The 24,553-nt window shown below is 39.0% G+C and overlaps 1 protein-coding gene across 1 annotated transcript in view; it reads left to right on the top strand.

The window, feature by feature from the left end:
- The window catches only part of MYOM1 (myomesin 1), a 138,018-nt gene that overhangs the window by 42,896 nt on the left and 70,569 nt on the right, over positions 1-24,553 (top strand). The window contains 8 exon segments of the mRNA XM_058556881.1: positions 3,898-3,990; positions 5,640-5,728; positions 5,838-5,900; positions 9,337-9,501; positions 11,726-11,887; positions 18,767-18,908; positions 21,466-21,665; positions 23,704-23,760. Coding sequence (XP_058412864.1) covers positions 3,898-3,990; positions 5,640-5,728; positions 5,838-5,900; positions 9,337-9,501; positions 11,726-11,887; positions 18,767-18,908; positions 21,466-21,665; positions 23,704-23,760 — 971 coding nt within the window.

Genomic DNA, 24,553 nt, shown 5'->3' with positions numbered 1-24,553 from the left:
CCAAATCTATCCTAATTGGATAGATCTCTCAGCTAATTGGTTTTTAAAGTGAATAACAGCTGTTTATTCAAAACACAAGGTTGGATTCTAAGCAGCAATCACATTTGTGGTGGGATTCACTCTGGCTTGCATTATTTATTGATAGAAAAGAATTTCGGTGAAGCTTTTTTGCTTGACCATGCTTTACACTGCTGCAGAGCTTTCACTGTAACCCCTTGTTATCAAAGTCAGCCCAATATCCAAACAGACATTTGTTTGGGGGAATTAAGTGTGTGTTTTACACACATAAATGAAGAGTATTATTCTAGAAATACTTATAGTATAATGGAAGCTCATTAACTAATAGTTCATAGACTCTACATGAAAATGATAAGGAAAATGTTGTACATCTGAATATTCACAAGAATTCCAGAAACCTTTTGACAAATAATCTCAGGGTGTAGATTACTTTCCAAAATGAGTCAATGACTGGCCAGTTTGGAATTTCACTTTCCAGAAATAACGCACTGTGAAGCATATACACAACAGGCCAAAAAATCATTCTTTTCTTCCCTAATGCTGAAGACAGCCAATCTCAAGCAATCCCAAACCTGAATGCCTAGGTGAATTCCTGGGAGAATAGAATTGAATCACTTTCTAACTTAATCCCTGTCTGCTGCTTTAAAACAGGCATTTCTTACACTGACATCTGGAGTTCCAGAGAAAAGACTAGAAGCTCCTCAAAGTATTGTGTGTTGTGTGTCGTGTGTGTGTGTGTATTTTAAACCGATTTCATATGCCAGGTGGTCACATTAGAAAAGTCATGGGTATTTAGCTGGGAGAAAGGCATTAAGGTACTAAGTCGGATAGTAATAGAGAGCAAGGAAGGTGAAACAACCCTGGGAGCTGCAAAATACTGTTTTTTGTTTTTGTTTTTTTTCTGAGGAAGATTTGCCCTGAGCTAATATCTGTGCCAATATTCCTCTATTTTGTATGTGGGTCGCTATCACAGCGTGGCTGACGAGTGGTGTAGGTCCATGCCCTGGATCCAAACCTGCGAAACCGGGCTGCCAAAGTGGAGTGCGCCAAACTTAACCACATGCCACAGGGCTGGCCTCTGCAAAATACTGTGTTAACTCAAACTTCACAGAGATATGAACAACATTTTTGCTCAGAAGCCAAATTGAGTGTCACTCAGCCGTTTGGTCAAGTAGCACATGCCACAGCTTTTGGTATCATATTTCTCTTCTTATGCTAAAAGGAACTACTGAAAACACCCCAGCACATGAAAAACCTCAGCAAGAGGGAGCTTCTGAGTCAAGTGTGAAATTACCTACACCAATTTATTCAGAAGAACATGCTGATTAACATGTTCTACCCTGTCCTTCATCAAAACAAGGAATGTTCAAAATTAGGAACAGCCAGGATGTTTCTTATTACAGGCCATCTCTGATCAAATAGTCCTGTCTGCCTGGAGCCCTGTGGTGAGATAGTTGTCTGTGGCCACTTCTGGGCTGGCAGGAAACAGCTAGCAGTGTCTTCCATGGGTGAGGTAGAAGGCCCACCTGCCAAACAGCTGCAATTCTTATGAGTCCAAACTTTTCATTTCACATCTGAGGGAACCCAGACGCAAAGAGCCTCAGCTTACTTTCTTTGTATGCACTTACTTTAAATTATCCATATTGTGAAGTATGTGTTTGTCAGAACTCTGTTCCTTCCACCAAAAATTATGAAGCTACAATTAATGTATTGTGTCACACAATAATTCCTTTCAATCCAATTTAATAAACACTGATTGCCTAATATTTGCTTATGACTCGTGCTTCCTTAAGAGTGGGAATAGAAGTAACTATGGATCAGACACAATCCTCATCATTAAGGCACTGACAGCTTAGTAGAAGAGACACATATCCAACCATAATTTGATAAATGTTGTATCTTGCAACTTGAACAAAGTAACACCGATACAGACAGACAGGAACAATTAATATTATGTGGGATTTCAGGGAGGAGTTTATTGAGGAAGTGGCATTTGATCTGAACCTTGAAGGATGAGTTGGGATTTTGCTAGGTGGAGAAGGAGAATGATACATTTTATTTATTTATTTATTTTTTCTGTGTGTGTGAGGAAGATCAGCCCTGAGCTAACATCCGATGCCAGTCCTCTTCTTTTTTTTTTTGCTGAGGAAGATTGGCCCTGGGCTAACATCCGTGCCCATCTTCCTCTACTTTATACGGGACACCGCCACAGCATGGCTTGACAAGCAGTGCATCGATGCACGCCCGGGATCAGAACCTGCGAACCCCGGGCCACCAAAGTGGAGCGCACGCACTTAACCACTATGCCACGGGGCCGGCCCCACATTTTAAAAAGTTTAGAAAATGAATATGTGTTTTTAGGGACATGGGGCGTGTATGTGTGTGAGTCTGTGTATTGGGGAGAGGAAGGAACTGACTGAAGATTATTCCCTTTCTCTTTCTTTCCACCACTTTCCCTGCTCTCAAACCTCCTTATAACCATTTCCAGAAGTGTGAAGACCTAAAATGCAGCTAAATAGAGAATAATTGGAAAATGGAAGCATCACATGTTGTCAGGAGCCAGACTGCCTGGGTTCAAATCCCAGCTCTGCTATTCTAGCTGTATGAGCTGGGGCACGTTACTTAACCTCTCCAGGTGTTGGTTTCTTCATCTGGAAAGTGATGTTAAAAGTAGTACTACCTCATGCGGTTGTTGAGGGATTGAATTTACCAGTCTATACATAAAGCACTCAGAACCTTGCCTGGCTCATAGTAAATTCTCTGTGTCTGTTGTGGTTATTAGTGTTATTTACATCATCTGTGCACATGAAGTGGGCTGTCTGAAAGGGAGACAAATGAAATCCAGCTGCTCTTTCAGGCGGACAATGGCTTAAGCAGAAAAGCCTGGTCTGGCACCATAGCCACTGGCTATTGAGAACACGAGGAGGTGGTGAAGAATCAAGGTGCTACGTCCAGAGTCGGGAGACAGTGTCTCAGAAGCTGCCTCTCCATGTAGCCCCACCCTCTCAGGGCTGAGAGGCTTAACTAGGGATGGGACAGTCGGAAAAAGGGAATCGTTCAGCTTTTATTTCTCAGAAGTTTTCTTTGGTGATTGACATTTTATGTTCTTCCAAGCTAAGAGCCATGCTTGCTTATGACAGAATTAAAGACTTAAATATAAGGAACTTTCAATACCATGACATTGTTTTTAACAATGTGCAAGAATGTTAGTAGGAAGAATGTTGCTTTCATCCTGCACAGTCAACAATAAAACCTCCAACACAAAGCCTTCCTCTCTGTTGTGTCAACAATGGTCAAGTTTTTCTTTTTCGTTTTTAGATCTTTTATTGAACTACAACATAGACACAAAGAAGTGCATATTATATATAAATGTAGAGCTTTGATGAATTTTTGTAGACTGCACACACCATGTAACCAGCACTCAAATCAAGAAACCAAACATTATCAGCACCCAAGACACTTGCTGCATGCCCCTCCGGCGGGGAAGTCACTCTGCTGACTTCTAACAGCATTAATTGGTCTTTTCTGGTTTTGTACTTTATATAAAAGCGATTATTATATTATGTACTCTTTTGTGTCTGGCTCTTTTCACTCAACATTATGTATGCAAGATTCAACTACATTGTTGTGAATGGTGAACTTCTTAAATGTAATTTTATGATGGAGGAGAGGAAAGCATGTTCATCAAGAAGTTTTATTGTATTTATAGTGCATTTTATTTAACCAACTGTGGATTTGCATTTATTGAACTGCTAACCTCAGTGCTGTGTTTACAGGTGTTCCTTCAAGAACAAGAATTGTGTCTGCGTGTATGTGTGCTTTTAATTATGAGGCTATTTACACTTCAACTTATTTCACCTTGTTTCCATTGTCTCACAGGTATAAAAACCAGGTGCCAATAGACGTCCATGCAAACCCTGGAAAGTATGTTATTGAAAGTCGATATGGAGTGCATACTCTGGAGATTATCGCGTAAGAGGACATTAGGGTCCGTGTGTATTGCCCAACAGTCGCTCAGGGAGGTGCTTCATTGCTCCAGTTAATAACTGCTCTCCCTGCTTCTTCCCAATGCAGCCTGATCAGAGTGGGGGATGTTCCCATACCTTGCTTCCCTTGGTGCAACCTAAGAGTGATACTTGTGACTCATTCTTACCAAGCCCACGTTACCTTCCAAAGTGATCTTATGTTTGAGTTTAGTCAAAGATGATGCAGAAAAAATTAATTTGTATCTTTTGGTTTATCCTTTTATATACTCAAGAGTTTTGCTTAGACATTAGTAAGAAAATAAGTTACATAAATAGGCATTTATATTCAGTTATCCTTTCAGAGTTCCAAATCAACATCATCATCATCCTCTTTTGCCTTTAATCATTAAAAGCCATGGAGATTGGGGTGAGTGGCATTGAAAGTAGACTGGACTAGGAGAAGTTGTTCCTTCCTTCAGCTCACCAGGAGCTGTGGGAAACTATGTGCCCACCCTATCAACCTGTAAATGGAGGCAGAGCCAAACATTGGGATGTTTTTAAAGCAAAATTGGAAAGCAGACCCTACATCAAAATTTCCAAGTCCTCAAAAGTTTATCATGTTTCCTAATATGGTTTTTAAACCCAAGCCCATATATGTGTGTATAAAAAAGTTAAACAAGCATCCACCATTTTAAGTTCACATAAAACCATGACATGCTGAGATGTTAAAGTAAAAATTACATCATTCTGATCTCAAGAGATTTATAGCCTTCTCAGATCAGAGCATCTGGCACAAGTGATGCTGGGCTTCAGGCAGAACACTGGGACCCTGTGATGTTCACCAAGCACTCACTCCCACCTAAAGTCACATCATTTCTTCCAATTGGTAGTTCTACTGAGGCAGCGGTGAAGATCATTCTCTCCCTGACTCCATTATTAAAGACATCCCAATTTCTGTATTATAAGTCAGAGAAACTTCCAAATGGTGCTTCTTATGTTGTGCTGTGGGCTAAAACTCCAAGTGTGGCCTGAACCTTAGTAGAATCGAGGGATAAATAACTTATTTGTATTTTGAGGCTAGAACACAGAACCATACATTAGACCAACCTGGCTCTGGTTTGTGGCTCAGAGAGGCTGTGGGAGTCTATAAGGAGACGCTGTTTCTTTTCTTCTCTGTCTCTCCATTGCCCCCATACTCACTCTGAGGGAGGCCAGTTGGGAGGCCATGCCTCCAGGGTGCTCCGGGTTACCTGCTACAAAGGTACACGGCCAGACATTTTCTGCTTCCAGTACTAATTTAGACCGGTTTTTCATGGGTCTAAATTTTGCTGTTCACACTGTACTTTATGTGCTTGGCACTTTGTTGACTTTTTTTGACATTTAAAATAAACTCCGGCTAAGGTCACAACGGACAACAGATGTCCTCCTCCTATTCTGTGCCACTGGCCTGAAATTGCAGTAGATCTCTTGGACTATACAAAATCCCACGGGAAGCTAGATCAGAGACAGACAGTAGTTTCATCAAGAGTCCCAAAGAGCCATATGTTAGCCAATGATTTGCAGTGTGCTGTGTTAGTGAAGAGATCCTTGATGGAACAGCTAGCAATTAGAAGGAGTGTCACTGAGACAGCCCCTCATTTCCATTCGTTCTTTCAGATGTGACTTTGAGGACACCGCTCAGTACCGGGCCTCGGTGATGAATGTTAAAGGAGAGCTTTCAGCATATGCTTCCGTTGTGGTAAAGAGTAGGTTTGCTGGACTTGTTTTATTCAAATGTATTTTTTTTTTAATTCTTCTCATTGTTAACAAGTAGACCATGAAACAGTTCACATGCATTTCTGATTTCTTTTCTAGGATATAAGGGAGAGTTGGATGAGACTCACTTCCGTGCTGGGGCTTCTACCATACCCCTCAGCTGTAAGTTTAAAAAGTTATCTATATTTAAAATACAGCATAATAAAGCTATTTTATAATGCTGAAATAAATGCATAATATATATTGTAATATATGCATAATATATGTAATATACTAGTATGTGTACAATAGCTATCTATGGTTAGTTTTATTTTTTTAGATTCTGTGGTTACTATTTTCTTTCTGAATATAGTTGCTTTGTTCTAGCTTTATAAAAGCGCAGATGTGCTGGGCTAAAATGGCAAATGTTTTTAAGTCTTTCTGTGTTAAACTGAGAATGACCATTACACAAACCTAGGCAGAGTGTATCAAATACACACACACACACACACACACACACATACACACACAAGTCTAGACTGTACCAGAGCAGTCTTACTCATCCTTAAATATCCAGGTTAGTGTCACCTCCTTGAGAAACCCATGTCTGACCCCCACTGCCACGCCCACATCCCATCCAGTTAGGGTTAGGTGTCCCTGGTGAGGCCACAGCACCTCCATCAGAGCATCTATCACACTGGGCACTCTTAATTGTTGTATGTGTGTCTCTCCTACTGGCCCATGAGCCACTTGAAGGCAAGGCTGGACCTTTTATCTCTAAACCCCAGCTCCTGACACAGAGTAGGTATTTGATAGTGAATGAATAAATAAATACATTAATTTATGAAGTAAAATCTAAATGCTAGTGAATAAACTATTAAAATACTCTGATTAGTGAATTAGAAAACATTCTAATTTGTGAATTTGTGAGCTTCAATCATTTCATCTAAATCAGAACTTCTTTTCATGGGAAGCAATAAAAGTAAAATTCTTATGGTTGTTCAAATAATCAGATGTTTACAATGGTCAGACTGAAAAAGGTAGTCAAACCCTAACTTCTTCTCTTCCAAACATTAAAAAGTAAGTGATAGTTTTGAAAATGGGTGATGAAGACACTTTCTCATGGGTCAGTTTTTCACCTAACTGCTTGGTTTGACGTCTGTAGATGACCTACTTCTTTGACTTCAAGGAATGGCTCCTAATTTTAATACTCCAAATTATAAGCATTAGTATCAATCCCATGGGTGGGAGGCTATGATGAGTGGGAGCGAGGGAGGAACACATCCCAGATCATGTCCTTCTCTTATCACTTGATTTATATTGAGACAGAATAGTTGGAAATTCTGAAACTATGACTTATCTCCCACTGTCCCCAAGACTGGCCTATTGATTATTCCACAGTCCTCAGTGAGAACTGCTCATTCCCGCTACCACATCATCAGCCACGTTTTTCCCTTTTCCCTCTTCTCCATGAAGCCAGGGTCTGAAAGCCCAGCTCAACCTTACTCCTTAATCTTTCAGAGCTTCTCTGACTGACCCCTGAATTGAGTGCAGTTGCTCTCAACGTAGACGGCGGAGGGCTCTTATTCATTCATTTGACTAATATTTATTGAGCACCTACCATGTGCTAGGTACTGGTTTAGGTACTTGGAATATGCAAGTAAATATCATAGATAAAGCTCCCTGCCCTTGGTTCTGTTCTAATAGTTAATATGTATTGATCAGTTGTGCCAGACACTATGCTAAGACATTTTTTATATGCATTGATTCATTTAATGCTCCCCCAAATCTTACAAAATAGGTGCCTTTTTATCTGTGCTATGCAGATAAGGAAACAGTTTAGAGACTTTAAATAATGGGACAAGACCACACACAGTGGTAGAGTAGGGACTTGTAACCTGGTCTTTCTAATTCTAAATCATATTCTAAACCAGGGGTCAGCAAACATTTTCTGTAAAGGACTAGGTTGTAAATATGTTCAAGTTTGCAGGCCATACAGTCTCTGTCACAGCACTCAACTCTGCCACTGTAACGCAAAAGCAGCCAAAGACGATAGGTAAATGAATGAGCATGTCTGTGTTCCCATAAAACCTTATTTATGAACATTGAGATTTGAATTTCCTATGACTTTTCACATCAAAAAATATTCTTCTTTTGATTTTTTTCAACCATTGAAAAATTTAAAAACCATTTTTAATGGTACAAAGCGGGAGGCCGTCCAGATTTAGCTCGCAGATTTGCCAACCCATGACCTAAACCAGGCCCTCCTTGTAACCCTTATCTCTATTCCATAAGGCAGTTTTGGAACCAGCCTCCCAATCAGCAAGATCTGATCAAATCATTTTGCTTTTTGGTCTCAGGGGAACATCATCATATAGAAGTGGGGCAGATGAGACACACGCTTCAAAGAGAAGTTATTTCACTGTTGGTTAGTGGTTCCCTGGGCACGCATGAATTCAAGGCAACACAATGTATCAGTTGAGAGCACAGGTTCCAGACACAGCTGGCCAGTGTAAATTCTGGCTGTGTAGGATGAATGTGGGCTGTGATCTAGCCTCCCTCTGCTGCTGTTTCTTCATCTATAGAAAAGAGATAATAATGGTACTTATCTGATACGGTTATTGTGAGGCTTAATTGGGTTACTAAATATTGAATGCTTGGAATACTTGGTACAAGTTGAACTCAATAAATGTTATCTTGCATTTTCAAGTTAATACTAAGAGGTCTTAGGAAGAGAGATGAAATATGAGAGAAAGGGCCTAAGTTTTAAAGTTGGGCAGTTATGAGTTTGAATTTCAATTTCGTACATGATACCTTTGAAACTTGGGCACTAGCTGTATATTATATTTGTGAACTTCTATATCCCTATCTGAAAGAGAGGAAAAACTAATATTTGTACCATGGAGTTATTGCAAGGATTAGATGACATGTCAAATGTAAAGTGCCAGGATGTAATAACTCATCAATAAATAGGCATTATCTTCCCAAGCCCCCTCCTTTGAGAAAAGAGAAAATAAAACATGGGAGAGTTTATGATGCAGGCATTTACTCAATCTATAAATAAGATATTTCTAAGAAAATTATTTTCAAAGTTACAATATTTTAGGCTTTTCAGTTTTCTCCCATTGACATTTCTTATGTGTTTTTTACTCAGATCATTAAAGAAACTAAAGCAACTTACTGAAAAACTCTATTTTTATGAGTAATTGATATGGCTATTTGTCCCAAGAATACAAATAGTAGAGTTTAAATGAACTTAGAATCTAAAATTAAAAAGTACATATATTGCAGCTAACTATTTAAGTCTAAGCTAGATGTGGTATTAATTTATATTTTATGTAAGGCATTAAACCGGATCTTTTAAATTCTATTAATTATAATAGTAAAAATAAGCAATTAGCTTACCTGACCAATGAAGAATTTCCATACACAGAATTTTCGTTTCACGTAATGATATATGTGAAGGTGCTATGCATTTCTTTTATGCGACTTAATTTTTGCCCAGATAAATCATCTGATTGGTCTTTGTTGTGACTGCTTTCTGCTTGTGCTTATTAAAATGCTGCGTCTCTTTGATGAGAAAAAATAAATTACTGACGTTTGTTTTTGTTGTACCCAGTTGCTGTGACCCCTTATGGTTATGCGTCCAAGTTTGAGATCCACTTTGATGAGAAGTTTGATGTGTCTTTTGGGAGAGAGGGCGAGACGATGAGTCTAGGCTGCCGTGTTGTTATCACTCCTGAAATTAAACATTTCCAGCCAGAGATCCAGTGGTACAGAAATGGTGAGCCTTTATAAGGAATTCTCACTTACGTTCTTATTTGCAGGTCACAGACCAGGCTTGGCACCAGAGCATGAATGTCTATGAGACTGCGAATCTGTTTATCAGAGCTGGCAGAATCTGGACATTAGAGGGCATAACCTACCAGATGTTAAAAATGTTTTTACACTTATATCGAAGTAGCAGAAATTTCACAATATATTTGTGGAGATTATTATTTCTTATCACCAAGTAATATATGGAAAGGATTACAAAAAATATATTTTCTTTTGTAATTTGTATATATGCTTATTTTGTAAGTTAATTTTATTTGGTAAAATAAAATGAAGTCCAGTGAAGTCCAGTGGGACAATGGAGCATGCCCATTGGCCCCCTGGCAGGGTGGGCAGTGGGCAGCATGCTCAGTAAGCAGTTGGCCTGAACTTCAGTTGTGCATGTGAACACCTGGGGCAGCCTGGGGCACCACCAGGTCCCAAGGTAATGGGTGGCACCAGGACATGGGCCCAGCTTGAAGCCAGTGATGGCAGCAGTGGCAGCAGCAGCAGCATTGATGGTGGACGTGGCCCTAGAGGAAAGAAGGAGCTCCATGTGGGGGCAGCATGGGAACCCACAGTAGAAGGCCAGCTTGTCTGTTTATCCCTAGAACTCATCTTTGTGAGATCTGCACAAATATTAACTCCCTGGCCTGAGTGCCGTGACAGGAACTGCTGGCAATCAGACAGTAAATTTTGTCAGTAAAATATTATGAAATAAAAGCGTGTATATAGACATTGCAATAAATCACATAAGGCAGTTGTTAGAATTCTTCAAAGAGTTTGGAATCTCTGGTTATGAAAACTGCCACAACATTGCAAAGCAAATATCCACAGGCTTAGAAATAGAAATTAAGTTTAAAGATTGTTGCATTCAATGAAAGAGAATACTATTTTCATAGGAAACTTTGGATGAAGCAATAATTAACAAGGAAGATAATTTTTAAATTAATTTTTCCTCATAATTGAAGATACAGTGATAGAATGCATAAATAGATGTTTGACTTATATACAAATCACGAAGTCATTTTTAGTTTCTTGTATGACCTCCACAAGTTACAGGATGCAAAAGAAAACATTAAGATTCTATTATGTAAATTTATATTTAAAATTAAATTCAGACTTATATGAAGCTGATTTGTATGAAGAGTTAAATCTTTTTAGAAAAATTGTTCCTCAAGAATCATTAGCTCTATATACTAAAATTTTTATTTTGAAATAGTTTATCAGAAAGTTAACGCAATGTTAACTTTATAATACCATAATTATATAATACTATCTAGTATAAAACTATATACTATAACTATATAACACTCTTAACAGCTGCAGTGATAGTTGCATCAGCAGAAAGATCCTTTTCAAATTGTCAAAATTCATTTGTGATCTTGCATTTACAAGAGTGACTGATGTTGCTTTCAATTATATTGATTTAAAATGAAGTTGCTAAAAGTATAAATTTGATGACCCAATAACTGAATTTGTAGAATAGCAAGGGATAAATATCTTATTATAAATCAAGGTATCACATTAATAAAGTATTATTTTCTGTATAGAAAATTATGGCATGAAAATATTATTTTTTGTAATTTGTATTATCCCTATTACATTTTATGAGTAATAAACTATTTTTAGAGGAAAAAGCCTTATATTTTGTATCTTTGTGTTTTTTTCTCTGCTTTTTGTTTTTTGTGTTTTTTTTTGTGAGGAAGACCAACCCTGAGCTAACATCCAATGCCAATCCTCCTCTTTTTCACCGAGGAAGACTGGCCCTGGGCTAACATCCGTGCCGATCTTCCTCTACTTTATATGGGACGCCGCCACAGCATGGCTTAACAAGCGGTGCGTTGGTGGGTGCCCAGGATCCGAACCAGCGAACCCCTGGCCACCGCAGCGGAGCGCGCACACTTAACTGCTTGCGCCACGGGGCCGGCCCCTCTCTGCTTTTTTAACAAGAGCCCTTGCCATTTCATTTTGCGCTAGGCCCTGCAGATTATGTGTCTGGCCCTGGTACCCTTGCTTCTGGTCTAGTATTTTTACCAATATAAACATAAAGAATGGCTCGTAGTCAAATAGCTTTTGATATAGAAGAAGAAGAATGAAAAGAATGAGAGAGAGAGCAGAGTGGAGGGGAGGGAGGAAGGGAGTAATGGAGAAAAAAATCAGTTAATTTGCTGACTTTTTTTTTTTCCCCCTAGGGGAACCTGTTTCTCCATCAAAATGGGTGCAAACACATTGGAGTGGAGATCGAGCAACACTGACATTTTCTCATCTCAACAAAGAAGATGAAGGCCTCTACACAATCCGAGTACGAATGGGAGACTATTACGAACAATATAGCGCATATGTCTTTGTTCGAGGTAAGACCTAGCAAAAAGCAGAACATTCAAGAATATTTAAAACACTGAGGCCAAATCAATCCATCTAAACATGTTTTTTGTAATGATGAAAGAGCCATTTGAAAATTCTTCCAGATTACGTGGCATAGGGATATTAACTTCCAGTAAAATTAGACCCGATGTAAAAAGGTTAACCCTGAGGGCACCAACCCAAAGGTGACCAGTTTCCAGACTATGTTACTGTCACTAATGTCAGTACTTTCCTCATCTTCAAGGAACCACAGTGCAGTTCTCTATAGGTGTTCGAGTAGAGATGCTAAATCTTAATGATATGAAAAGCTATCTCAGTTTATGGAAGCTGCAAGAAAAGAGTGATGTGTTATTTGGGAACTTATTCTTTAATATCTGTTTTGGGGAGCTAATTTATTATTTCATTGCAGGCCCCTTTTTTACAGCTTTAGCTTTAATGAACTATGAAACAAGGTGCTACAACTTAATTTTTAAAACAGACTATAATTGTTGATTTTAGGAGTCTTTCTTTTTTCAGCAGTGCCTTCAATGGATTGGATGTGTAAAGTGGGAATGCTATTTCTACACGAGATCCTAGCACATTTGGAAGACCATTAATGCTTCCAGGCTACAAGGGCAGTGTTCTGTGTTCTTTTATGTGATGGTGTCAGGTGTGGCCATAAGAGGAGACAGAGAAGAGGCTCAGGAAGACAAATTTATTATATTCACAGGTCCTAGAGACAGAAGGCACAGCACACCATGCAGGGCCACCTGGGGAAGCACTAGCATCAGTCGATCAAGAGGCAGAAGGGGCAGGAGCAGGGGGAGAGCCTACACCACAGTCTTTTTTGGAGTTTCTGTGGAAAAGGCAAGGCAGCACAGGATAAACAGTTTAGGACTGGCTAGTGTGAATAATTTCGGTGGACTCTAAGCTGCAGGGGTGGTGCCTAGTTGTCTGGTACCTGGCCCTGGGATGATTAAGGTAGACGAACGTTTCCTCCTGGGGTGCATGCGCCAGACAGAGGAGGTCTGGCTCTGGGTGAGTTAGTTTGCATATCAAAGGCATGATCCAGGCTGAGCCCTTGGCTATCTCCAAGAATCAACTAGCCCTTGGAGGGATGATCTCTCCCCAGCCAGAAAGGTTTTTAAGACGGCAAAACATCATAATATACAGAAAATAAAAATATAAACAATACAGGTAGACTTGCTAATTTTTTATCTCTTGTGCACTAAATAGAATCATAAACTCATAGGCATTTTGATCAAACTGCAACTTTTGAGGTCATCCATGTGTCCTTAACTTGGATCCACAGACTCCCAAAGGGTCTGTGACTAAAACTGTATTTCAGTATAATTGGTTTCTTTGGTAATCTCATGTATTTTATTTTACTTTGTTTTATTCATTTAGAAGCATTATTCTGAGAAGAGGCCTCGGGCTTTCTTTACCAGTTTGCCAGAGTCTCTGGCACAAAAATAGTTCAGATTCCCATTCTAGTCCAACCCCTTAATTTTAAGATGGAGAAACTGAAGTTCAGAAACGTAAAGTGATTTACCAAAAGCCTCACAGTTAAGTTAGAAACAGAAGTGAGATTAGGATACAGTTCTTCTGATGCCTAACCCAGGACTTTAATTAGGGTATAGGCTAAGCTGTGGAAACAAAACACAAAAAGTTTATTTCTCTCCTGTGTCTATCAATCCAGAGGTAGGTGGGTTGTCTAGATGGTTTTAGTCAATGCAGTCATTCAGCGTTCCAGGTCCCACCTACTTGTTGTTCGCCCCCCAGCCTCCCGGAGTGCTATCCCATGTTCCCATTCCAGCCTATGGGAAGGGGAGAGAAAGGAAATGGAGGGGGAGATGCAGAGTTGCACACATCACTTCTGCAGAGTGAACACATGGGCATATATCAAAATAAGGAAAACTAGTGTGTCTAGTCTCTAGTAGGGCAGTGTCGGGGGAAGAGGGAGGATCTCCCTCTGCCCTTTCCCTTAAGGTTCTTCTGGCTGGCCAAATAACAAGACAGGTTAGCAGGAGAAAATAATACCAAGTTTAATAACATGTATACATGGGAGAAAGCAGGGACACTGTGTTTCTCTACACAATAGCAGAAATTCTCATCTTAAATACCATCTTCTTCTAAAGACAAAGGAGGATGTTGGGGGTGGGGGGTGTCAGTTACAGGAGATTACCACTAAAGCACTGTAAACAAGGGTAAGGTTATTATGCAGATTTAAGACCTCACCTTCCACATTGATAAGTTTCTAGAAATGAGGTCATCCCCCCTCTTCCCAAGACAGAGAGGGAGATACCTTTACAAATGGAGATTTCCCTTATAAATGTAAATGTTTGTCTGGCAACTCCTCGCAGGGCCATCCAGAGAATGTGGCCAGAGAGACAGAATTTCTGATAAGATGGGCTTGTTGGTGCCTTTCCTATTGTAACATCTATTTTACATTATATTACAGCCATCAGATGGAAGATCTGTTCCAGGAAGGAGCCATCATGTCAAATTCTTTAGGCAGTTAGTGGGGGAGGTCAAATGTCCTTCAGAGAAAACAATCAAGGTAAAGAGATATATTTCAGGGTGGCCAAATTTTGATCTCCCACAGCAGACATGTTGCCTGCTAAAGCTCAGGGGTTCTAGTACTAAAAGGAAACAGGAAGAATGGGTATTAGGGACAATTAGCAGTCTATACCACACGGGTACTGAATAATAACAAATGATCATTGAATTATGCCACAAACCAGCAACTGATAAAGATACATGAATATCTATACCAACTGAAAAATATGTCAGACTTTCTCCTACATGAAAGCATTATGGGAAAAGTCAGATATTGCCCGGAGAAGAGAGCAGCTAGCCTTCTGGGTGAATTGAAGTGAAAATGGACACACTGGAAGTTATCAGCAACTTTGTTTAGCCAAACTGCCTGGATAAACCTGGCTAGATGAGGACTGAATAAGCAGTCTTTGCCTCTGCTGTCAATTGTCTTACCTGAACCAGAGAGTATCTCTAGTGGCTCCAAAAATACTTTAAGTATGCCTTGGGGATTCCTTCATGGACTTTTTCTGGGAACTCTGACATAGTCTAGGATTTTTCTCAACAACATTTCTCAGTGCCCCCACCCGGAATTGTGGCTCTCTGCAGGTTTACACCAGACTTCACATTACTAATTATAGACAGGGGAAAGGGACTGAAATGTGAAATTTATACTTAAGCCAGTTTTCAAATCCACAAAATAAGGAAATGGAAAGAATCTAAAATTTATCAGAAGTTAATGTAAGAGAATTGAAAAGACAAACGAGAAAGACAAAATTGGAAAGACAGATCTCAGCAATCACATTGTGAATTTAACAACTTGTAGAAAAAGATTGCAATCATAAGTTCATTTTAAATGATACATTTTAGATTCTTTCTTTTAAAAAAATCTTTATTGAGTCTTAATTTACATACCGTAAGATTCAACCATGTTAAGTGAACAATACTTTTTAGAATATTTATAGAGTGGTGCAACCATCATCCACAATCCAATTTTAGAGCATTTCCATCACCCCAAAGAGATTTCTTGTGCCCATTCCCCAGTCTAGCTCCACCTCTCTACTTTCTGTCTCTGTAGATTGGTCTTTTCTGGACATTTCTACATATAATAAGTGATCTTTTACATCTGTCTCCTTTCATTGAGCATATGTTTTGAGGTTTATTGTGTTAGTAGTTCATTCCTTTTTACTGCTGACTACTATTGCAGTACACGGATATGCCTCATTTTGTCTATCCATTCACCAGTTGATGGACAGTTGGATTGTTTCCACTCTTTGGCTACTATGAATAATGCTACTATGAACAATCATGTTCATATTCATGGACCTAGGTTTTCATTTGTCTTGGGTAGATACCTACAAATGGAATTTCTGGGTCATATGTTAAATTTATTGTTAACTTTTTAAGAAACTGCCAAAGTGTTTTAAATGACATTTTATGTGTTTTTTTTAAAACTTTGTATCCATTGAGCTGCATGAGGCCATTTCAATGCATTTTTTAGAGCTCTGGTATTTTTGCTGTTAGAAAATAGCTTCTGAACCAGAATGATCAGTGTATAAAGCACCATATGTCTGCAGAAACACATTCCAGAGCTGCACACATTTGGCCTGGATTTTATTACATAGATAATGTGTTCTTTGTGAAAAAACAGATAATATAACTAAGAAAAAAAAAGAAAAACAAAAGCCATCCATAAGTCTACCATCCAGAGATATCCAATATTATCATTTTATTACATATTCTTCTAGACTTTTATATATTCTCCCCAAAGAGATAGAGAGAGGGAGAGAGATGATAAAGTGATAAAGGATGGGATATAAATGTCATGAAAAAAGAATTACAAATGACAAATAAATATATGAAAAAGTTTTCACTAGTAATCAAAACAATAAAATTGAAATAAGATGTTTTAATCTATCATATTGAAGATTTAAAAGAGTTTAAAAATCAAGTGGGATAAAGGAATGGAGGCACCAGCACTCTTGTACGCTGCTGGTGAGTGTAAATTGGTTCAGCTTTTCTCGGGGTGTTTTGCCACTATGTATGGACAGCACACATTTCCAACAATTCTAGCTCTAGGAACTTAAGTGGACAAAATTGAAAAAAATGTTTATATTGGGAAAAACTGGAAGAAATCTAGATATCCACCAATGAGAGTTGTAAAATAAAGTATAATAAATACTCCATATAAACAATGGAATACCACACAGCAATGAAAACTAATATAGCTTACCTATATTTATTGATGTGAAAATATATCAGGAAAAAACAGTTTACATGAAACTGTATAGTCCAATCCCATTTTTATTTCAAAAACAATCACTTTTGAGTTTATAAATGTGGGAAAAAAAAATCTAGAAAAATATAGGCCAATATGTTAGTAGTAGTAATTTCTGAGTTACGGAATTAGAAGAGATTTTTATGTATATTTTTTGATTCTCATATATTTTACAAGCATGCACTACTTTTTTGATAAAGATAAACAGTAGAATCACTTACATTTTGAAAAAAAGTTGTTAATAGCTTGTGTCAGAGGTCAAAATATAAAGAGTAGCTGGCTAATCTTTGACCTAATTCATCACACCTACAGAAAGTTTGGCTGTTTGGAGGGTGGGAGAAGAAGGGGCAGAGGCTGAGAAGAGGAGTAATGCTGACTGAACCGCTGCCGTGGGCCAGGCACTCTACAGCAGCTGCTGGAGCCAGGAGCACAAGTGTGAAGCAACATAACACAGTATTTGGATTTGGCTTCTAGCAGCTGCTATACAGAACCTGTTTTTTGAAAGATTGTCAAGCCCGCCCCATGAATGGCATATTCCAGGGAATTTTATAAAAACACTTGAAAAATGGTTCCCTAGATGCCTTACTGTCTGCTAAGCTGTTATATACAATGAATGTTCAGTGAACTAAACTCCGCTCTATCAACTTGGGAGCTGCTGGTTGTTACCTGATTGGCCTCTAGCGAAAGGACATGGCTAGAGGCTGCCAGCTGTCCCCCTCACAGCTGAGCAGCTTTCCAGCAGTACCTGAGGCCTGTTAACCTCAGCATCTCTACCTGCATTCCAGCTCTGCTCTACCTGCACCCCCATCCAGTGCTCTCAAAGCCTGGAAGGAAAGAAATTTCTCCCCACCAAAATGCTCATTTCCTGTTGTGTGGCGTGCAGGGATTCTGCATTGTTTTAGGCACCAGTTAGTTATGTCTTCCTATAGCACTTATGCAGGAGATAGTTACCTAGAAACACTTTCCTGCAGGTTCATGGGACAAGAAACAGAGTGTTCAAAACCAGAGTGACTTGAGCTCTTCACAGGTAATGCGCATCTATTAACTCCAGAAGTATACAAATATCCCTGCTGTGTTAACAGATGTTTTAGCAACTTGTAAGAGTTACACAGTGTAGCTATAGGAAAAGAAAGTGTTTATTTAGTCAACAAGAGTGTTTGCCCTTGGGTGAGTGTCTCCTACATGTCTCAACCTCCTCTCCTGCTAATTTCCTGTTATGACATGGTTGACCAGTTGTCAGGAGGAATTGGCAACTATGAATCCCCTCTCCCAGGGACTCTGCCTTTTAATCATTCTCATTTAAAAGGCTACTAACTGATTATTTTCATTCCCCTGCCTCTCCTCCTAAAAACATCCTGACTCACTAATTTAGACTTGTCTGAAGACACGCTGGTGAGGGGACCCACTGTCAGAGGATCCCATTTCATAAACAGTCACTGTTCTCTGCTTCTTGTATGATCCTAGACTTTCACTAAATTCAGATAAACTAAACTCAGATATAGGTATTGCATCAGAATTCCTTTCGCAAGTATCTTCAGTTTGGGAACAAACATCTGATTAAAATGAAATGTTGTCCTTTCTCTTCCAAAATGGTAGGGCCCAGCATAGGGATGGGCAAAGCTTCATGGTTCTTATTCTCTTGTGGATGCATCCAGAAGGTGACAGAAGGGGCTGTTTGTTCTCCTTTGGAGCCATTCACAGTTTCCAAGTAGCATTACACAATAAATATCTTAAGAACAGACTTTCTGGCACAACTTACATTAAGCTTTTCTGATAGCAATCCCCAACATCTCCATATTTATTTTCTTTTAGAACATTTTGGGCAGGCAAGGGCCATGAGACAAAGATCATGGGTCATTTTCAGAGTCCTTTCTGACATAATGCTCTTTGTGCTGACAGTGAAAAGCACATGTTGTTATGTTAGTAAGCAAATTACAAGATTGAAGCTTGCTTTACTGGGGCCAAAGATGTATCTACTGTGGTGGTGTGGTAAGAAATGTGTGCACTAAGATCTTGGCCCACTGGGCTGACAGAGCACGTCTGAGAGGGTTAATGGGATCCTCCTGTATCTCCACAGATGCTGATGCAGAGATTGAAGGGGCTCCAGCCTCTCCCTTGGATGTGGTGTGCTTGGATGCCAACAAAGATTATATCATCATCTCTTGGAAACAGCCAGCTGTGGATGGAGGGAGTCCTATTCTGGGATATTTTATTGATAAGTTAGTATTTAGTCTAACTTCAGTTAGAGTGATTTGGCATAGAGTTGCATGTTTGATTTCTCCCACCATTTCTAGATGAATTATTTTCTTTTTTGGTCTCCTCTGTCTCTCTCCTCTGTCTCTCTGTCTCTGTCTCTCTGTCTCTGTCTCTCCCTCCTCCTCTCTCCCTCTCTCTCTATATATGTATATATTTACCTAAATTCCAAAGATAATCTTTGAATTTGACTGACAATGCAAGTCACTAATTTAGCAAGAATGCTATGAATTTGTAGACCTAATGGAGACCACTTTGGAAATAAAATAGCTGATATTCAATATATTTAATGTCCATATACCTAGTATGGCAGTAATTTTAGAATATTAAGTAATTTTAAGAATAATACTTTAGGAACACTAACAAAATCTTATTTACATCAAAAGATGTGATTTCAAGTTAGACAAAGAAATAACAAATATCAATAGTATTAAATTATGTTCTATCTAGAGTTCTTGCTGTTTACAGTCTCCAAAATTTACACACGAGATTTATAGTAATTGGGTCTTACATATTAATTATCCAGTGAGTTTGGACAATGTAGATAACAAATTTAGATTATTGACCTAAATACATTATTGTCTGACTTAGTTTCTATTCAAATAGTTGCTCCAATTCTCTTTCCATTTTTGAATAATAAAATCTGATTGTAGAAACCGCTAGGGACAGATAATCTGTGCCACTATGGTACAGTGGGTTTGTACCAAGGTGTATTATTAAACCTAATATTTAAAGCGATAAGTAAATACATGCCTATTGGGCTCAATACCATCCAGAGAAATATTTATAATAAATTATATACTATTTAATTGTACACTGAATGCTTCCACATTATTTCATCCTTTAGTAATGATGAACTGTGAAGTTTTAGATAGATTCTTTTTCATCCTTACAATTTCTGCCTTATTGTCTTTGGCAAATTTCAAAGGGATTTGCAAACTTTGATCAGTGAAAGACCAAGGACAATCAGTACTATTTTCCTGTTGCCTTAGTCATAATAAAAACAACCATGTAATGGTTAATATCTATAAAGCATTTGCCATGTACATGGCACTATCCTAAACTACATGTGTTAACCATTAACCCATAAGCAGCCTTTGAAAGGTAGATACTATTATTACAAGTAGAAAACAAGTAGCTGGCCCATGGCCACATGCTAATGAGGAAACACTAAGTTGCCTAAAGTTACACAAAACTAGAATTCAAATATCAGCCTGGCTGTAAGTTGGTGTTCTTTTGCTCCAACAGGCTGTAGAAGTCTCCAGAGCAGCTGCTCTCCACCTTTGTCTCTGCCCACGTGAGGGTTAGGAAGCACACTTAGGATCACTGGTCACCATTACAGTATCTGCACAGAGAGAGGGAGACAGGGGCAGTCTGAAGAATTGTTTCAGCCCTCTCAGCTCCCTCCCACATCCCATCCACAGCAGCTCCAGAGTTTCTACAAAGGAAAGATTTAGGGGAAAGTAGATTGGCGGCAGGGATTGAAGTCATATTCGATAGCACTTTACATAATGTTGAGGAAAATGTCTCTTGTCTATATCAAAGAACGGAAGGAGGATGATGAGGAAGCGAAGATAAACCCCTCACCCCAACCACCTTTACATTGCCATTAGCAGCCTCCTCCTCCATGGATTCATTTGGGAATTATACATTTTGGACATAGAGCTGTGTTGGGAAAGTGATATAAACTAAAAGTGCAGTGCTCTGCTCATAAAAAATGATGAGTTACTTAACCCTAATGCTTTATAATTCGGGCACATGGTTGAGCCCCTAAAGCCTTGTTGGTCTGGCCAATAGCATAATCTGAACTGTCGTCTTTGTCTCCTGGGATGTGACAGCTCCATCCCCAGGCAATAACTGCTGTAAAAGCACCCGATCAGAAATCAGAGGTTCCAAGTTCTGCATCTTCCCCTGCCAGGCCTGGGAATTTCCCTGCATCTCATCAATCTCATCTGCTAAGAAATGAATATATTACAGTAGCCCCCTCACCTTTCCACCCACAGCATGGAGAGACCATCAAGTGAGCTCTTTTTCCAAACTACAGTACAAGTGGGTATCTTTTAAGGTGTTAACTTTCTCAACAATAGTTCCTTTTTTAAAAGAAAATGCCTAAAGAAGACAAAGAAATAAGTCACTAATGATGGAATTGAAGACATCAGCCAGGGAAGTGTTTGGGAGATCCTCCCCCTTAGTCTCTCCAGTGTAATGATTGTACATATCTGCCTGCTTCTTTTTTTCCCAAAGCTCTTCTGGTTAGCATGCGAGGCCCCTCAGCTGTCTGCTTTTAGTGAGTTCAAAGGACATACATATGTTCAGGAAGGATCTGAGGCTTCTTTCTTCTTGTTAAAGAAGACACATTGCAATTGAGTGGAACTGAGTGTCTGCAGATAAATAACTAGCAGGCCACACTTGAGCTGGATGTTTTATAGAGAAATCTGAAGCAAGAGGGTGGTTTGCAGCTTTGGAGCTATTAATTTAGCTGTACTTCTTTTAATATTTTGTTGACCACTCTCTTTCCGGTAGGTGTGAGGTGGGCACAGATCGCTGGTCTCAGTGCAATGACACACCTGTGAAGTTTGCGCGTTTCCCAGTCACTGGATTGATAGAAGGTCGCTCCTACATATTCCGAGTTCGAGCTGTGAATAAAACTGGAATAGGTCTACCGTCTCGCGTTTCTGAGCCTGTGGCTGCTCTGGATCCAGCTGAGAAAGCTAGACTTAAAAGTAAGCATTTTTCATTTTTCAGGATCTTCCCTGAACCTTTTTAAAATAACTGCAATAGATCTCATTGCAAGGTTGTTCCTCCGCCTTCCACTAGAGGGAGAAGAGAATGAGAAATCCTTTATTGATCAGAAAATCCTAGGAGGAAAAAACCAAAAACCAATAAGTATTTGTTGACTCATCTATTCTCTAAGGGCTTTACTGTATTTTATTTTTATTTGATTCAGATAACTTTGCCTTGTTAAACTTAGTTCCAGGCATTGTGTTTGAAATGAAATAAGAAAACCAAGAGCCTGGAGAGTATCTTTATTCATTTTATTAGCACACTCCAAATATACTTTTCTTTCTGGTTCGGTTCTTAAAACTGTAAGGTAAACTGTTTAACCTTGAATTTGTCCCTTAGAGCATTAATATATAAACACAGTGAGTTTCTTTATATCAAAGGAAAAACACATTTACAACATTGTATCTGATGTATACTTGAGTTTCCATATTAGACAGTCAAAAACAATCTTTTCATATATTCAGCCTCCAAGTCTCAATGTCAAAACCATGGTGCATGAATTATGCTCTGCATTTGTTTCATGGGAACCCATATGGCATCCTCAATAATAGGGACCATAAAATGACATTAAAGAATTGTTGGAAGTTAACATTTCAGTGTATACCAGATTTCTGTTGGTATTGGCCCTATTGACATTTTAAGCCAGATAACTCTTTGTTGTAGAAGGCTATCCTGTGCCTTGTAGGATGTTTAGCAGCATCCCTGGCCTCTACCCATTGGACGCCAGTAGCACACCACCTCCTCTGTTGTGACAATCGAAATTGTCTCCTGACATTACCAGATGTCCTATAGGCAAAATCACCCTAGTTGAGGACTACTGGTCTATGCCATGTTTGCAGTGTTATTCTCTACCTTAAGTACAAGTGGTGACATCATAAAGATCTAAGTAAAATAATGCCACCTTTTCTCTGGAGACTTTTTCTTTTTGTTTCTCCCTTTTTTTTTTTTTTTGGTGAGGAAGATTGGCTCTGAGATAACAGCTGTTGCCAGTCTTCCTCTTTTTGCTTGAGGAAGATGGTCCCTGAGCTAACTATCTGTGCCAGTCTTCCTCTATTTTGTACGTGGGACGCTGCCACAGCATGGCTTGATGAGCAGTGCGTAGGTCGGCGCCCGCAAACCTCAGGCCACCGAAGTGGAGTGCATGAACTTGGCTATGCCACTGGGCCAGCCACCTGGAGACTTTCTAATCAGGCTCCTTGATTGCTCTCCAATCACTTTTCACCTACCATCTGACTTCCCTCCCTCTTTCCTAATTCCATCTCATATTTTCATTTACTTTTCTTTTATAAATTCCAATGACAATAAGATTTGTTTGAATTGAAAATAAGTTATCTTGTTTATCACCTTTCTGTTTTTGCACAAAATCTTTGGTGAAAAGTCCCTTGATTAAAACAGGAGTTGAACTATTCTCTCTGATATCTGTGGGAACACAGAAATAAATTTCTTCTTCAACTTTATACTGCCTGTCTCATCTATTTTCCTTACTCAGGATCTAAACTGCTTTTCTTTGTAGATAACACTTTTCAAAATATACTGGAAAGAAATTGCTTTTGTTGAGCTTAACTGCAGGATCAGTGCCCCTCTTCTCTTTCATCTTGATTATAACAGATAAATAACTACAGGGCTTATAATTGTTCCAGAAAAGTTTCTCCTGAATACATGCTATCTCTTAAGAAGGTATGAGAAAGCCTACATGTTTCAGGAGATCTATATTGAACAGTAAATGAACACAGGTTATCTATCTCACTTGTGAAGTACAATTCTGGAAACGTCGACTCAGTCCAGGCGGGTCCTAGGCTCTAGCCGATTGTGAGTCCCTTGAGGACACAATACCATATGCATGCTCAGTAAGATTCACTAGGAAAATACACAAGTAAACTAGTAACAAACTCATTTGTGACTAATCTGGCCAGTTTATCAGTGCAATTGAAACTGCATTTGTGAATGTTTGTGATTTTTGTATTTATCTCTGTTCAGGCCGCCCTTCAGCACCATGGACTGGACAGATCATCGTCACTGAAGAGGAACCTACAGGTAAAAGCTACATTTTCCCCAGAGACTACTGCCAATGTTTTGCTATGTGGTTTAACTTTGGTTGTGGAGGGTACAGCGTATATTATTTAAGGGGTTTTGGAAAGAATATTCTGAAGTGTTTGGAGATCATGAAGTAACTCATATTGTCAGAGGATCACTTTTTTAAAAAAACTTTATTATGGTATAACTGAGATACAGTAAACTGCATGTCTGTAAAATGTGCAATTTGATAAATTTTATATGTAGATACACCTGTGAAACCATCACCATGATCAAAAAAATGGATATATCCATCACCCCTAAAATTTCCTCATACCACTTTGTAATACCTCCCTCTCACCCCTTCCCCATCTCCAGGCCATCACTAATCTGCTTTCTGTCACTATAGTTTGTGTTGTCCACAATTTTAGATATATGGAATAATATTCATTTTTGTCTGATTTCCTTGACTCAGCATAATTATTTTGAGATTTATCCATGTTGATGCATGTATCAGTTCAATCCAATTTATTTATCCATCACCGTTGAAAGCATCCATGAACGTCTTTATTCAGTGTTTGTGTGGACATATGCTTTCATCTCTCTTGGATAAATACCTACACGTTGAATGGACAGGTCATATGGTAGGTGTATGTTTAATTTTTGAAGAAACTGCCAACTAGTTTCCAAAATGCTTGTACCATTTTACATTCTATCCTCAGTATATGAGAGTTCTAGTTGCTCCACACTGTCGCCAGTACTTGGTAAGGTCAGTCTTTTCAATTTTGGCCATTCTAGTGGGTGCATAGTGGTG

This window comes from Diceros bicornis, chromosome 16 (assembly GCF_020826845.1).
Source record: "Diceros bicornis minor isolate mBicDic1 chromosome 16, mDicBic1.mat.cur, whole genome shotgun sequence".
Lineage (NCBI taxonomy): Eukaryota > Metazoa > Chordata > Mammalia > Perissodactyla > Rhinocerotidae > Diceros > Diceros bicornis.
Note: the sequence above shows the minus strand (reverse complement) of the source record. Positions and strands in the feature narration are given on the sequence as shown.